The sequence below is a fragment of the Schistocerca americana genome, chromosome 3, assembly GCF_021461395.2.
Source record: "Schistocerca americana isolate TAMUIC-IGC-003095 chromosome 3, iqSchAmer2.1, whole genome shotgun sequence".
Lineage (NCBI taxonomy): Eukaryota > Metazoa > Arthropoda > Insecta > Orthoptera > Acrididae > Schistocerca > Schistocerca americana.
In genome coordinates this window covers 815,195,747-815,212,118 of record NC_060121.1, presented here as the reverse complement: position 1 = coordinate 815,212,118, position 16,372 = coordinate 815,195,747, and the positions used below count along the sequence as shown (strand labels likewise).

Sequence of the window (16,372 nt, the reverse complement as noted above, 5' to 3'; positions counted from 1 at the left end):
CTTTCTATAATATTGTCTTAAAGTTCATCTACCCTGTATAGAACCTCTTTATACTCCTTCCTCTCAGCTTTCCCTTCTTTGCTTAGTACTGGTTTTCCATATGAGCTCTTGATATTCGTACAGCTGCTTCTCTTTTCTCCAAAGGCCTCTTTAATTTTCCAGTAGGCAGTATCTGTTTTTCTCCTAGTGAAACATGCTTCACAATCCTTAAATTTGCATTCTAGTCATTCCTCCTCAGTCATTTTGCACTTATACATCTACATTCATACATACATACATACACACACACACACACATACCATACACTCACTGCAAGCAACGTACAATGTGTGGTGTCAGGTACCCTGTACCACTACTTGTCACTTCCTTTCCTGTTCCATTTGCAAGAAGAGTGAGGAAAAAACAAGTCTGTATGCCTCTGTAAGAGCTCTAATTTCTCTAATCTTATCTTCGTGGCCCCTTTCACAAAATGTATGTTGGCGTCATTAAAACCATTTTGCAGTCAGCTTCAGATGCCGGTTTGCTCAAAAGAGTTCCTCAAAAAGACCCTTGCCTTCCTTCCAGGGAGTCCCATTTAGGTTCCCATGCCATCTCTGTAATACTTGCATATTGTTTGAACCTATCAGTAACAAATCCAAGGATTTCTACTTGGCCTTTTCTTTTTACCTGTTTGATCCTCTGCAGCCTTTGCTATTTCATCTTTCAAGGCTACCCATTCATCTTCCACTTCCTTTGCCCTGTTCTAGTCAATTGGTGCCTAATGCACCCACTGAAACTCTGAACAACTCTGGTTCTTTCAGTTTATCCAGGTCGCATCTCCTTAATGTTGTACCTTTTTGCAGTTTCTTTAGTTTTAATTTACAGTTCCTAACCAATAAATTGTGGTCAGAGTCTACATTGGCCCCTGAAAATGTGTTCTATTTAAAAATTGGTTCTGAAATTTCTGTATAACCATTATATAATCAATTGGGAACCTTCCATTGTCTCCAGGTCTCTTCCACATCTTCTTCCATGTTTCTTAAACCATTTGTCAGTGTTGATTAAATTATGCTCTGTGCAAAATTCTAGCAAACATCTTCCTCTTTAATTTCTTTCACCCAGTCCATATTCACCTACTGCTTCCTTATCTCTTCCTTTTCATACTGTGAATTTCCAGTCCCTCATCACAATTAAATTTTTCTGTCTCTTAACTATCTGTATAATTTCTTTTATCTCATAATACATTTCTTCAGTATCTGCTAATCGGCATATAAACTTGTACTAGTGCGGGCTTGGTATGTATCTTGGCTATGATAATGTGTTCACTGTGCTGTCCATTGTAGCTTACCCACATTTCTAATTTCTTATTCATTATTAAACCTGATCCTTCATTACCACTCTTAAATTTTGTATTTACTACCTTTTATTGACCTGACCAGAAGTCCTGTTCCTTCTGTCACTGAACTTCACTAATTTCCGCTTTATCAAACTTCAACGTATCTATTCCTTTTCTTAAATTTTCTAACCTACCTTCTCAATTATAGGATCTGCATTCACATTCCTACACATAGAGTGCCAGTTTTGTTTTTCTGATGGAAATGTCTTCCTGAGTAGTCCCCACCTGGAGATCTGAAAGGGGGCTATTTTACCTCTGAAATATTTCACCCAAGAGGATGCCATAATCATTTAACCACACAGTAGAGTTGCATGCCCTTAGAAGAAATAATGGCTGTAGTTTCTCCCTTGCTTCCAACCATTTGCAGTATCAGCACAGGCAAGATCATGTTGATTAATACTGCAACCCCAGATCAATCATCCAGACGGTTGCCTCTGCTGCTATTGAAAAGGCAGTTGCCCCTCTTCAGGAACCACACTTTTGTTTGGCCTCTCAACAGATACTCCTCCATTACGGTTGCACCTACATGTCCTTGGTTTGGGGTGTGGGGCTTTGGTGTGAGTAATACTATGGAATATGTACATGTGTTGGGGGAGGGGAGTGGAGACTAGCAGCATTTAACTACTAACATTACAAAATGAAGTATTGCTCATTCATCATCACCTGTCTAACCAAGGTAGTACAGTGGTAATACACTGAAAGTTTATTTGAGAGGGTAGCTGTTCAAATACCTGTCTGTCGATTCACATTTAGGTTTTCAAGGCTTTCCATAAATGACTTGGGGTCATTGCTGATATGGTTTGATTAAAAGGACACAGCAAACTTCCTTCCCTATCAATCCACAAACCTACATTGTGCCTCATCTCTAATGACCTCATTACCAACTGTCACTTAGGTATTGTGTAACACAAGTTTCAGAAGAGCTCGTATTAGTTAAATAAGTGAAAAAAAGTTTTCTAAAAGTGATAGATTGATTTTTAGATCAGCTGTTGGATTTGATGTTCTGTTTATTTACTCAGTAACTTACTTTCTTGCATCATTCCTCCCCCTCCCCTTTCTTCTTGCCTTTTTTCTTCTACATGAAAGTCCTACTAATCTTGGCTTGACATTAATTTCTTTTCTAGGTATGGTTGCTTTATCTAAAACTGTTCCAAAAGGAAAATTACATTACCTGTTGCATCATTTTTTTGTTCTGTTCTCATGTACTATTTACTTTTTGATCTGTGATATCAGACTAGAATTTTTTTCATCAACTGTGCCGCCACGCTGCAGTCATTTCTACCTGATTTTTTCCTCCTTAATCCTAAAGAAGAAAGTTTTTGACCCAGAATTAAGATATTTACTTGTTACTGAGTCGGTTACATATAATACAGATTTCAATTTTTTGACAGCTTAAATAACTCAGTGTACTTTAAACCACTGACAAGAACTTTTGTCCAGGCAAGTATTTGCAGAAAAGGCATAAATGATTTGAGCAGCAACATAAATATATTATTGACATTTACAGATGTATTTGCAGAAGTGTGAACCACATATTGCATACGGTCACAAAACATGATATCAGCTTGTAATGCTCATTAGCATGATTCAATTATGTTCACAGGTCATCAGCTGGTTGGCATGATACTGAAGACCAAACAGTTGAAGGAAGCAGCCAGCTGCCAAATGTTACTCAGAATGACTTGGAGCAAGAAACAATAGTAAGTGCTTGTTTATACCCTTTATGTTACATTTCATTGGATGATATGTGAACTGTATTTGCAGGAACAGTGGAACAGGGAGACCTTGCAGTGGTAGGGAGGAAGGGGTGGATGAATGGATGGTAATTAAGTACCATTCCAAATGGAGATTGGGTGCCTTCAACCCTATTCAATTGTAAATATATACTCTTATTAGGAAAGTTCATAACAGCACACACTCCACTGCAGTGTGAAACTTCGTCATGAAAACATGGTTGTGTAAGCTGTTAATGTAACAATATTCTCAAAAGGATAGTTGCTATCCTTTTCATAATATCATCATATTCCATCCTGGATTTTCCATTGTTTGATTAAGCTATTAGTGTAACGTGTTACTCTGTGAGATATCTGGATCACTCTAGTGTCTGTTTCTAAATATTGCACGAATACTATTACAACTATATCAGTGAGATATTGTGTACAGATGCAAATTCTTGTGTTAATAAGGTTGAAAAAATCTTATGAAGATTCTATCCACATTTTTTGGTGGAAACTGTGTGGGTAACTTAAGTACTGCTAGTATCATCTAACAGCTGTACTGTCATTGGTAACTAAGTACCACTAGAGTCATCTAATTGTTCTACTGTCATTGGTGATAAATGTGGATGCAACCATAGATTAGTCAGAGTGTTCTGTGTGTCCTGTAAATCCTGATTTTATGTGCAGTGGGATAGAAAAGGGAATACCATGTCAATGGTTATGTAGCATTTGTAGCAGAGACAGAAAAGGCACTGTAGCAGAGGCTAGAATGTGTGCCCTTTGGGCAGATCTTAAGGCTGAAAATTTTAATGGAGGGAAAGTAAACTGGAACATGTGAGAAGGTAACAGGAAATAGGCAAAGGCGGGGGTTAACATTCATAGCTCATTCGGTCTCAAATTGAATAATAAATATGAACTGTTACCTGAGATAGGAGAGGAAGAGTCTCTTCAAGCTGCAGATGAAAACAGGGTTCAGCAGGAACAAGATTTCAGTTAGGTTGAAAATTAAATCTGACAGGAAAATAAAAATCTTACTGCTAAGTAGCTGTCATGCGAGGGCTGTAGGGCAGCAGTTGAAGGAAAAGAAGGGGTCATGGTTCCACGTCACAAGTATTGTGAAACTGAGTATGAACCTATGCCAGTTCATAAAGAACTTTGAGACATTAACTAGGGATTTCAAAGAGAAGGATCGGGTACTGTTAGTTGGGGAAGCAGGTAACAATCTGGCCAGGAATGTGAGGTGCAGCTTCAGGAGTGACCTGGACATGACAGGAACAACAACCATGTTCACAAATGTATGTCTCTTTGGTGTCAACCGCAGACTTAGCTTTAAAAAATTGGGCAATGAGCTATCAGGAAACTGAGAGCTTGCAGGACTTCAGAGAGAGTTCACACTGTAGCTGACCAGGTTGATGCTATCAGGAGAAAAAAATGGAATGGTGTGGCCTATACCTTAATAGGAAGGGGAAGGTTTGTAAGCTGAGAAAATCGTACACTAAAAGGGATGAAAATAATTGAAATTTAAAATGCTGGGAGAATAAATAAATTAGTATCGCACACCAAAATATCATATGCTTAATATTTTATTATCGACAATATGGAAAGGGCAGATGGCAACATGCAAAATAGTGGAAGTATTGAGTCTCAGACAGGCAAAATGAAAAAGACTTCTAAAATATTGAAACTTTTACAGTAGGAAAAAAAAAAAAACACACACACACACACACACGCACACGCACACGCACACGTGCGCGCGTGCACATGCGCACACACTCACCACTGTGTCAGGGCACTAGAGCCCAAGTGCGACTGCATCTGATGGGGGAGCAATTGGGTATGGAGGGGAGGGTAAAGAGAAGGCATGAGACAGAGAGGGAAAAGTTTTGCTATTACTGCCTGGGAGAGTACGCAGGTAAGGTTTTTAGGTGCAACATTGAGAGGTTGTGCAGGAGGGGGGGAAGAGAGTAAAGAGGAGATAAGCAGAGATGGGGAAAGGACTTGTAGGTGTGGGACAGATGACGTGTGTTGTAGTACTGGAGTGGGGGCAGGGAAGTGAATAGGTAGTTTCGAGAAAGGTAGTAGCCAAGTTTTAGGCCGGGGGGAGGGGGGTGGGTTGCAGGAACAGAGGATATATTGTTTGGAGAGTTCCCAGCTGCACAATTCAGAAAACCTGGTGTTGGTAGGGAGAATCCAGATGGCATGGGCTGTGAAGCAGTCATTAAAATGAAGCACATCATGTTGGGATGGCATGTTCAGTAGTTGGGTGGTCCAGCTGTCTCTTTGGCACAGTTTTGCAGTGGCCATTTATGCAAATAGACATCTTGTTATTTGTTGCTAGCAGCACCTTAGATCAGAACACAGCAAACTCCTGCACTGAGCAACCGTCACAAGTGGAAATTTAATTTCAAAATCTTAAAGCTCCCTAACTTCATGAAGATCAGAAACTGAAATTCATTAAATCATTGTGTAATCATTGAAAATTTGTGATAAAACTGTTCAGTAATATCTGGTTTAGTTTCTCGTTAGCACTACTAGTTCACAAGAAATTAATTTAAACAGCCTTTGGTTCATGGTAACACATCACGACGCACTGAAAAGCATGATGTTTCAATTCACCATAGTGTTGTTGTCTCCGAACAGCTGTCACTTGTAAAGATGATTGATGTAAAATACATCTCAACACAAAGCATGAAATTTAAACTCTTTCATACTTTGCACAGATATAAGCCTCATAAAAATCTCTTTGCAGCACTATTTACTGCCAAACTCAACACTGAGACTGCAACTATGGCTGACACAAAAAGCCATGCAACACTCGTGCTCCTCATGTTAGAAGTGGTGCTGACGTCATATTGCCTAAATTTTGTGCACATTCATGGCTACAGAATGTCAGTTGACTTGCTGCTTGGTAATATTTGCACCAGTGGAGAGGACATAAATGCAATTATTTATACGATACAATTGGTTAAATCACTTAGTGTTTTTTAACAAACAGTTGTTATATCATAACATGTGTTAAGTGCCACCTAGCAGTTTATTCTACTTGTAGCATTCTTGATCTTTGAAAGCAGTTTGCACTTGCCTCTTGGTAAGCAATGTTGACTGGATACCATTTATCCATTTGGACAAGTTTCTATTCATTCGTAATAATTGCATGAAGTATTTGGCAACCTTTAAGCCATACATTATTTTCCATATCATGGTTCCACAGGACATGTGGCCTGTAATTGAAGAAGTGTTAAGATCTCTCCATTGGCAAAAGTTTCGAGCCTAGTCTCCCATTCAGATCTCTGGGAGGGGACTGCCAAGGGGAAGTGACCATGAGAAAAAATTGAGTAATCAATGAAAGGACAATGTTCTACAAGTCAAGGTGAGGAAGTCAGAAGTTTGAACATGTAAGGAAAGCAAGAAAATCTGAAAAGGGAAGTGCTAAGACTCAGTCTCTAGATATAGTGGCAGTCAGTGAAGTGGAGTGGAAAGAAGACAAGGATTTATGGTGAGAAAAGTATAGGGTAACTGAGTTCTGCGATAAATTTTAGAGAGTAATAGCAAATACAGAATCACAAGAGGAGATGGCATACTTGGAAAAGGCCAGGATGTATGGGAAGATTTCAGGTAGATTACATCATGGTCTGGCAAAGATTCCAAAATCAAATACTGGTTTGTGAGGTGTACCTTGGAGCAAATATACACTCAGATCACAAGTTACTGTAGTGAAATCCACGAACGATGGCAGTTGGTGCATGCCGAGGCATGGATGAGGATTGCGTTGATGATTCCAAGCAACAGTTGCGGTATGCACATGCACATGCATGTGCCTTCCACTTCAAGAAAGCGTATATCCTGCAAATTAAGTCTCTCACTTCCTTATGTGGGATGTATCACTTATCACCAACATGAGCGATGACAGCTCACAACAAATGGAGCAAAAATGCTCCAAACAAGTCATTATGATAAAATGTAATTCTCGCATTAGCTACGGCACTCAGTGCAGAGTGCTCAAAACACTTCTGAACACTCATTGGCTGTTGGAGAATGTGTGATGTAGGTGTGCAGAAAAAGCCTAAACTCCGCCACCATTGTTCATGACTCCAACTGTAGCGGTGAAGTGCAGGCTGAAGTTTAAGAGACTAGTCAGGGAGAATGAATGCGCCAAGAAGTGAGATAAAAAAGTACTAAGGAACGAAGAGATACACTAAAAGCTTTCTGAGGCTACTATAGATACTGCAAAAAGGAATAGTTCAGTAGGCAGTTCAGCTGAAGAGAAATTGAAATCTCTAAAAAGGGCAATTACAGAACTTGGAAAGAAAAATGTAGGTACAAAGAAGGTAACTCTGAATAAACTGTGGGTAACAGAAGAAAAACTTAAATTGATCAATGAAAGGAGGTGATACAAAAATGTTAAAGGAAATTCAGGAATACAGAAGTACAAGTCACTGAGAAGTGAAATAAATAGGAAGTGCAGGGAAGCAAAGACAAAATGGCTGCATGGAAAAGGTGAAGAAATGGAAAAAGAAATGATTGTCGGAAGGACTGACTCGGCATATAGGGAAGTCGAAACAAATTTCGATGAAAATAAAAGCAGTGGTGGTAACATTAAGAGTGCAATGGGAATTCCAATGTTAAATGCAGAGGGGAGAGCAGATACATGGAAAGAGTACATTGAAGCGTCTGTGAGGGGAAAGATTTGTCTGAATGACATGATAGAAGAAGGAAAGAATAGTCACTATAGAAAAGATGGGGGATCCTGTATTAGAACCAGAATTTAAAAGAGGTTTGGAAGATGTAAGTTCGAATAAGGCAGAAGGGATTAATAGCATTGTATCAGAATTTTTAAAATCATTGGGGAAAGTGGCTACAAAATGACTATTCACAGTGGTGTGTAGAATGTATGAGTCTGGGAATATACCATTTTACTTTCCAAAAAACATCATCCACACAATTCTGAAGATTTCAAGAGCCAACAAGTGCAAGAATTATTGCACAATCATGCACTTGACAGCTCATGCATCCATGTTGCTGACAAGAATAATACACAGGAGAACGGAAAAGAACATTGAAGATCTGTTAGGTGATAATCAGTTTGGCTTTAGGAAAGGTAAAGGTGCAGGAGAGGCAATTATGATGATGTGGTTGATAATGGAAACAAGGATAAAGAAAAATCAAGACACGTTCATGTTGTGACAGTGCCACGAGAAAGTGCCGCTATGTCAGTAAGCGAACACGGTGATAGAGGCGCTCCGCAGCTCGACCGAGTGCGGGAGCGCCACCTCGCTATGAACGGCACCAGCCGCATGTCACGGCACGGCAGTCAAATGACAGATACGGAGTTACTAGCATGTAACCCGCTATTGTTTCTACTTTTGTATATCCACACAATTTATTAGTGATTAAAGGTTATAACACTTTTTGGCGACGAGGTCAGATATTTTTTTTCCTGCGTTGTGGGATTGTGTGCTCGTGTCGGGGCAGACATGGAACAGCTTCTGCAAGCGCTCATTGAACAACAAACACAGCTGACGGCTGCTATTCAGGCGTTGTCGGCGTCGCTTACTCATCGTCTGTCTTCCTCTTCTCCGCCTCCGTTCCCTCCTTACGACGAGGCCGCTGAAGACTGGGAGGATTATGAGAAGCGTTTGTGGCAACACTTCTTGGCTTTCGGCGTTGTCGACGCTCCTATGTGTAAGTCGTTATTTCTCTCTTGGGTTTCCCCACGGATCTATCAGTTGCTATCTCAGTTAGCCCCTCTGCGGGAACCTGCCTCTCGAACTACACGGTCTGAGTAGGAAATGTCAGTTTGTCATGGACACTCATCATGAGTCTTATGGTGATTCAATGGTTCGGGACGCTATTCTACGGCTTGCTCCTGATAAAGAAGTTCGGCAACGTGCCTTACAACTGCCAAACCCGTCGTTGTCGGAAGTTCTCAGCATCGCTCAATCTTTTGAAGTGTCTCACGCTGCTGGTGCGCAAATAGACGCGTGGTGTGATGTAGGCGCCCTACAGACCACTTTCGACGCGGACAATTTGCCTGTTTCACAGGGGAACGACAACGTGGCGGCGGTTCACTCGCGTCAACGACGTCGCATTGGGCCGCCACGCTCGCAGCGAAAACAGCAACCACAGAAACAGGTTTGTTCCGCACTTCCTTCTTGTCCACGTTGTTTCGTACAGCATGACAGGGCTGCATGTCCAAAACGTTGGGCCACGTGTAATTCATGTAGGAAAAAAGGCCACATTGCTTCTGTGTGTCAGTCCCCTACAGTTCCTGTCGACGAGGACGAGGCATCGGACATGGATGTTAACTGTGTGCTTTCTCAAACAAATAAGTTGTTTGTTACTGTTCGTGTTCTGGATAAAGACATTCGCATGCAAGTGGACACTGGCTCTGCAGTAACTCTCATTAATTCTTGCACGTATTTGGAGTTGGGCTCCCCTCCCTTGTCTCCAGTTACGCGACATCTACGGACTTATAATAAGCAGAAAATTCCTATCGTTGGCCAGTTTGATGCTTCCACTGCCTACAAGTCTGTTGTTAGGCCCCTCACGTTTTATGTGGTGGATCATGCGGGCACTGAAAACCTGTTCGGTTATGATGCTTTCCAGTTATTCGGGTTCTCTATTGATGATGATGTGCACCTCATATCTGAGGATATTCCGTATCAACAGCTGGATGGATTGTGTTCTGAATTCTCGTCCGTGTTCTCTGCTGGTCCGGGTCGTGCGAAGGATTTTGAAGCCCACATTACTCTTAAACCTACAGCTCGGCCTAAGTTTTTCCGGGCACGCCCTATTCCGATGGCTTTGCGTGCACCTGTCAAAGCTGAGATAGACAGGTTAACAGCTTCGGGGATTCTCCTTCCTGTTCCCTCCAGCGAATGGGCATCGCCAATCGTGGTGGTTTCCAAACCAAACGGGAGTCTGCGCTTGTGTAGTGATTTTAAAGCCACTGTCAACGCTCAGAGCCTCATTGACACTTATCCTCTTCCCCGTCCTGAGGAGTTATTTACCAAGCTCGCTGAGGGCCAGTTCTTTTCCAAACTTGACTTATTGGAGGCGTACCATCAGTTGCCGTTGGATGCGTCTTCCAAGGAATTTCTCGTCATCAACACTCCTTGTGGGTTGTATCAGTACCAGCGGTTGCCATTTGGCGTCGCTAGCGCACCGGCCATTTTTCAGCGGTTTTTGGAACAGCTCACGGCTTCCGTTCCCGGCTGCATCAACTACCTGGATGACATTGTTGTCACGGGGGCCTCCACTGAGGAGCACCTTCGCAATTTGCGTTCACTGTTTCGGGTTCTGCATTCGGCTGGGTTGAAGTGCAATCCGGACAAGTCACAGTTCTTCCAACCCTCCACTGTGTATCTTGGTTTCCACTTGTCCCGTGAGGGTATACGTCCTCTACGACAGCACGTTGCGGCCATTACCACTCTACCCTGGCCGTCTACGGTCAAAGAACTTCAGACGTTCCTAGGCAAGATTGCTTATTACCACAAATTCATTCCATCCGCGGCGGCGGTAGCTCATCCTCTGCATCAGCTGTTACGCAAAAACGTTCCTTTCTGTTGGTCCGACGAGTGTGAGCAGGCTTTTGTCCGCCTGAAGGCTCATTTGCAGTCGGCGCCTTGTCTTGCCACATTCCGTCCGGGTCAGCACTTGGTTCTGGCGACTGACACGTCACAGTATGGCCTAGGGGCTGTTCTCGCCCATCGGTATGAGGATGGGTCGGAACAACCCATCGCCTACGCTTCCAAGACCCTCAACGATGCCCAACGGCGTTACTCTCAAATCGAAAAGGAGGCGCTCGCTATCATTTATGCTCTAAAAAAGTTCAGCGGTTTTTTGTATGGTTCTAAGTTTCACCTCATCACCGACCACAAGCCGCTGGTCTCTCTGTTCAGCCCCTCGGCGTCGCTGCCGGATAAGGCAGCTCACCACCTGCAACGTTGGGCCTTATACTTGTCTTGTTTTCACTATGAGATCCACTATCGCCCCACGGCCCAGTATGCCAACGCTGACGCGTTGGCGCGTTTGCCGATGGTCCCTGACCCAGTTTTCGATCGAGATGAACTACTCTGTTTCCACATTGATGAGGAAGAACGTCGTGCGGTCGAGGGTTTTCCATTTACAGGTTCGCAGGTCGCGTCGGCTACTGCGCGGGACCCGGTCCTGCGTCAGGTGATCAGTTTTGTTCAGCGGGGTTGGCCGGACAGGACCGAGGGCCGGGCGTTGGATCCCCTTCGCAACTACCATGCCTTGCGCCTTCGTCTGTCTGTTCGTGAGGGTGTTGTTCTTCTGGCCACGGATGGCGCATCTCCACGGGTCGTGGTGCCAGCCTCTCTTCGCAAAGATGTTCTCAAACTATTGCATGAAGGCCATTGGGGGATTTCTCGGATTAAGTCCCTGGCCCGCAGGCACGTTTATTGGCCCGGTATTGATTCGGACATAGCCCACATGCTCGCTGCATGTGGTCAGTGTGCTTAACAACTGGCTGCACCCCGTACAATGCCCTCTCTGTGGCCTGATCCGGCGCAGCCGCGGGAACGGGTGCATGCTGACTTTGCCGGCCCCTTCCTCGGCACTTATTGGCTACTGTTGATTGACGCCTTCTCGAAGTTTCCGTTTGTTGTTCGATGTCCGTCGCCCACCACTGCGGCGACGACGCTGGCTTTGTCCAAAATCTTTGCGCTAGAAGGTCTTCCATCCACGATTGTCACGGACAATAGCCCTCAGTTCTCTTCGCAGGCCTTCCGTGATTTTTGTACTGGACAAGGGATTCATCATGTTACAGCACCGCCCTTCCATCCGCAATCGAATGGGGAGGTCGAGCGCCTTGTCCGCACTTTCAAAAGCCAGATGAAAAAATTCCTTAGTGATTTTTCCACAGATGACGCTCTGTTGCAATTTCTGAGTTCTTATCGCTTCACGCCTCTGGTTGTTCGCAGCCCTGCTGAACTCTTGCATGGCCGCCAACCACGCACTCTATTGCACCTGCTTCACCCTGTCAGGCCTTGTACTGTGTCCCCTCGGGCGGGAAAATACTCGGTGGGCGCCGACGTGTGGGCACGAGGGTATGGATCTCGCCCTAAATGGATTCCAGGGGTGGTCCAGGCTCTTCGCAGCCACCAGCTTTGTGAAATACGTACGGACGACGGCATGGTTGTTCGCCATTACGACCAGATGCGCCCACGAGTGGTGGCCGTGCCGGTGCCACCGCCCCTTCTTTCACCTCCACCAGCCCGAGAAGCCAGTCCTGTCGCTGCTGCTGATCTTCCGTGCATGTTGCTGCAGCCGACGTCGCTCCCGCTTCCGAGTACACCGGAACCGGCCCCAGTTGCGACGCCGCCTTCTCCGGGACCCATCTTGCTGGAGCACACCCCCAGGTCCGGGACACCTATGGATGCTGCTCCGGAGTTTTCACCCATCATCTCGTCCAGGAGGAACATTCCACGCGCCAGCTTCCGTCCTGGACATTTTCGACCATACTCTCGTGTTTCTCCGCGGGATCTTCTCGGGGCCTCCCAAGAGGCCATGGATGTCTCCACACTGTCCTTGTCTCCAAGGAAGTGGGTGTTTTTTTTCCAAAGGGGGGAAAAGTATTGTGACAGTGCCACGAGATTTAAAAGTGCCGCTACGTCAGTACGCGAACACGGCGATAGAGGCGCTCCGCAGCTCGGCCGAGCGGCGCCGGCCGCATGTCACGGCACAGCAATCAAATGACAGATATGGAGTTAGTAGCATGTAACCCGCCATTGTTTCTACTTTTGTATATCCATGCAATTTATTAGTGATTAAAGGTTATAACACTTTATAGGATTTGTTGACCAGAAAATAGTGCTCAATGATGTCAAATGGTGCTAGATGTCCAAAGCCCCGAGAAAAATAGGAGTAAACTGTAGGGAAAGATAGGTAATATACAATATGTACAAGAGCCAAGAGGGAACAGTAAGTGTAAAATCCAAAACAAAGTGCTTGGATTAAAGAGGGTGTAGGACAGGAATGTAGTCTTTCACCCCTATTGTTCAACCTATACATCAAAGAAGCAATGCTGGAAATAAAAGAGAGGTTCAAGAGTGATTCGTTGATTACATAGCTATCCTCAGTGAAAGTGAAGAGGAATTAGAGGATCTGCTGAATGGAATGAACAGTATAATGAGTACAGTATATGGATTGAGAGTAAATTGAAGAGGCTGCAAGTGCTACTATGAAGTGAAGAGTTGGCACAGGAGAGGAGTTCGTGGTGGGCCACATCACATCAAGCCAGTCAGCAAACTGATGAAAAGTAACAAGTTTTGAACTTATGTTGATAACAGTTTTGTCACTGTATTTTTCATAGCCTTTGATAATGAAGTAAATTAAAAAGCTTAAGGCATTTTGAAATAATAACATTGTGGTTAAGACCTCTCAAAGTTTTTAAGTGCACTCAGTGGCCACTTTGTCTCACAGCACTTGTGAGAAAATTGTAGCTAGTTTCTGTGAAGTATATCATAATGCTGGAACACTCCATTGCAGAGTAAAAATTCATTCTGGGAACAATCCCCTAGGCTGTGGCTAAACCTTTTCTCCACAGTATAATTTCATCCAGGATTGCTAGTTCCACAAAGTATGTGGGGGAACATGTGTGAAATCTAAAGGGCAGCAGAAGAGGTATTGGCAGACGTTAAGGTGTGAGGCTGAGCTGAGAGTCATGCTTCGATAGCTCAGTCAGTAGAGCACCTGCCTGCTAATGGCAGTGGTCTCAGGTTCAGTTCTTGGTCTGACACACAGTTTTAATATACAAAGAAGTTTCAAATCCACACACACATTGTAGCACAGTGAAAATTCATTGTGGGTAATTTTCCCTTTTTAATTACATCTGATTGCTGGAGATGCTTCATTGCTGCCATTTGACCATCATGGTCAGCAAAACCATTTACAACAGGGCTCACTTCTGTTTGATGGAAGACAAATGGAGTTTGAAATAATGAAGTGCTATTGTGCTATGTGCTTCTACTCTTGTTCGGAATGTTGCTGTGGGTATCAAATCAAAGCTGGACATCAGTTACTTTTGGTCAGCAATACACTATGTTTATGTTTCAAAGTCTATTACGGAAATACTGCATTCAATGAACTGTCACTTTAGTATTGCTTGAGATCAGTGACCTGCACATAAAGCCACTCCTTCTTTCCTTATTAGTACGCCTTTAGTAATGTGACACTAACTTGTACCAGACGAGATGCTTACAGCCATCTTACTTTTTATATGATTTGCACTATTTACTCAAATTTTATTCTCAAAGTGGCTCTTCAGTTATCTGTTGGTATATGATCTTTTGCTTTTAAATACAATTTCATTGTGTTTCAAGGCTATTCTGTTGAAAAAAATTGTTTGATTGCTCATCCAGGCAAGAGTGATTATTGGTGTAAATATGGGAAGTGGAAATTATGTTATTTATCTATATTTTTATGTTAATCTTGAATGCTTGAACGACTGTAGTTATTAATTATTTTAAATATTTTCATTTGTTTGTGTTAATTTTTTAAATTTAAATTATTTCATTTTTGTATGTCACCTTAATATCGTTTATATGCATTTATTGTAATGAATATATAGTTGAAACCTTTTTCCAGAATGGGACTCAAACCCCATTTTTCTGCTTATTTTGAGCAGCTGTCTTAACCTGTGAGCTATTTGATCCTGTATTCAAGCCGGTCACTGATATTCCCACCTATATCATTGCACCTTCATTGAATTCATTTCATCATTGTAACTATTGTGTTTTGAACAGGGTCTTTTGCATCGTGAGCTGCTGTCACTACGAAATTATCTGGCTTACGAAAATGGTTGTGCACCATACATGATTGCAAGTAACCTGATGCTGCTCAATGTTGCCAGAGTCCGACCTAGCTCTACAGCTCAGTTATCACGGGGTAAGCAATCAAAAAGTGTGAGTTGTTTTATTGTGTTGGCACAGAAAAGAGTGCAGGACTCTGTGTCTTGCTTTAAGGTGTGTGTGTGTGTGTGTGTGTGTGTGTGTGTGTGTGTGTGTGTGTGTGTGTAGTGCTAATGCTAAATACTATTTATAATGCTTTTAGCACCCTTCAAGTTATCAAAAGCTAGCCCTACAAAAACTTTCTCATTCGATGCATGTTGCTCTTGTGGTGCACACTGTAAATATGGGAGTCGTCCACAAAGTAAGTTCTGTTTCTTTTTCTATCCATGGCAGTGCTACAATCACAGTTCTTGGCATGTGCAGCAGTTACTATGACTCATGGAGAAGACATGTATGCCATTTTCAGATCGCTGCTGCCAACGTGTGCTTTGTAGTGCTTCTTTAAGACGTCAGCCATAATTGAAAATGCCGCCACGTGTGAAATCAGATCTGCAATTCGTTTTCTAAATGCAAAGAAAGTTAAACCAAAGGAAATTCATTGGCAAATCTGCAAGGTTTACAGACAAAATGCAATGAGTGATTCAATGGTTAGAAGACAGGTCAGACTGATCAGTGAAAGACATGATCAATTGCACAGTGAAGAATGAAGTGGACGCCCGTCTGGGGTTACTGATGAACTGGTTCACACAATTGAAGAGAAGATTAAGCACAACCATAAGTTTACACCTAGTGCCCTTGCTATGGAAGTTCTGCTGATCTCACAATCACTAATTCATGAAATTATCACTGAAAAACTCAAATTTCGAAAACTTTGCTCACGTTGGTTACCCAAAATTCTTACTGAACAACATTAAAAACAATGGATGGGCAATGCACTTCAGTTTTTGACATGCTACAATGAAGAAGGCGATGGTTTCCTTCCTTGGATAGTCATGAGGGATGAGACTGCAATCAGTGGAATGTAGGCACACTTCATCCCTCAGCAAATCTTGACACCTCGAAAAGTCATGTGCACCTGTTTTTGGGACAAAAAAGGCATTTTGCTGATTGATTTCTTACCACGTGGCCAAACAATCAATGCACATGGTTACTGCGAGCCCATTAAGAAATTGTGTCATGCAGCACAAAACAAGCACCGAGGATTACAATCAAAAGGTTTTGTTTTTCTCCATGATAATGCCCAACCTCACATAGCGAATGTGATCAAACAACTCTTATTTGAAATTCACTGGGACACGTTTAATCATCCTCCGTACAGCCCAGACCTCGCTCCTAGCAACTTTCATCTTTTCTTAGACCTAAAATCAGACCTTGGTGGTCAACACTTCAACGATGATGATGAGCTGAAAGAACATGTTACCACATGGTTGAATACAAAGGCAGCAATCGTCTGTGAAGAAGGCATA

General features: G+C 42.9%; 1 protein-coding gene across 3 annotated transcripts in view; it reads left to right on the top strand.

Moving 5' to 3' along the window:
* Positions 1-16,372, top strand: part of LOC124607472 (Werner syndrome ATP-dependent helicase-like) — a 227,863-nt gene that overhangs the window by 188,045 nt on the left and 23,446 nt on the right. For all 3 annotated transcript variants that reach the window (XM_047139823.1, XM_047139825.1, XM_047139824.1), the window contains 2 exons: positions 2,979-3,075; positions 14,862-15,003. In XM_047139823.1, the coding sequence (XP_046995779.1) occupies positions 2,979-3,075; positions 14,862-15,003 (239 nt within the window). The remainder of the gene's footprint in view (positions 1-2,978; positions 3,076-14,861; positions 15,004-16,372) is intronic.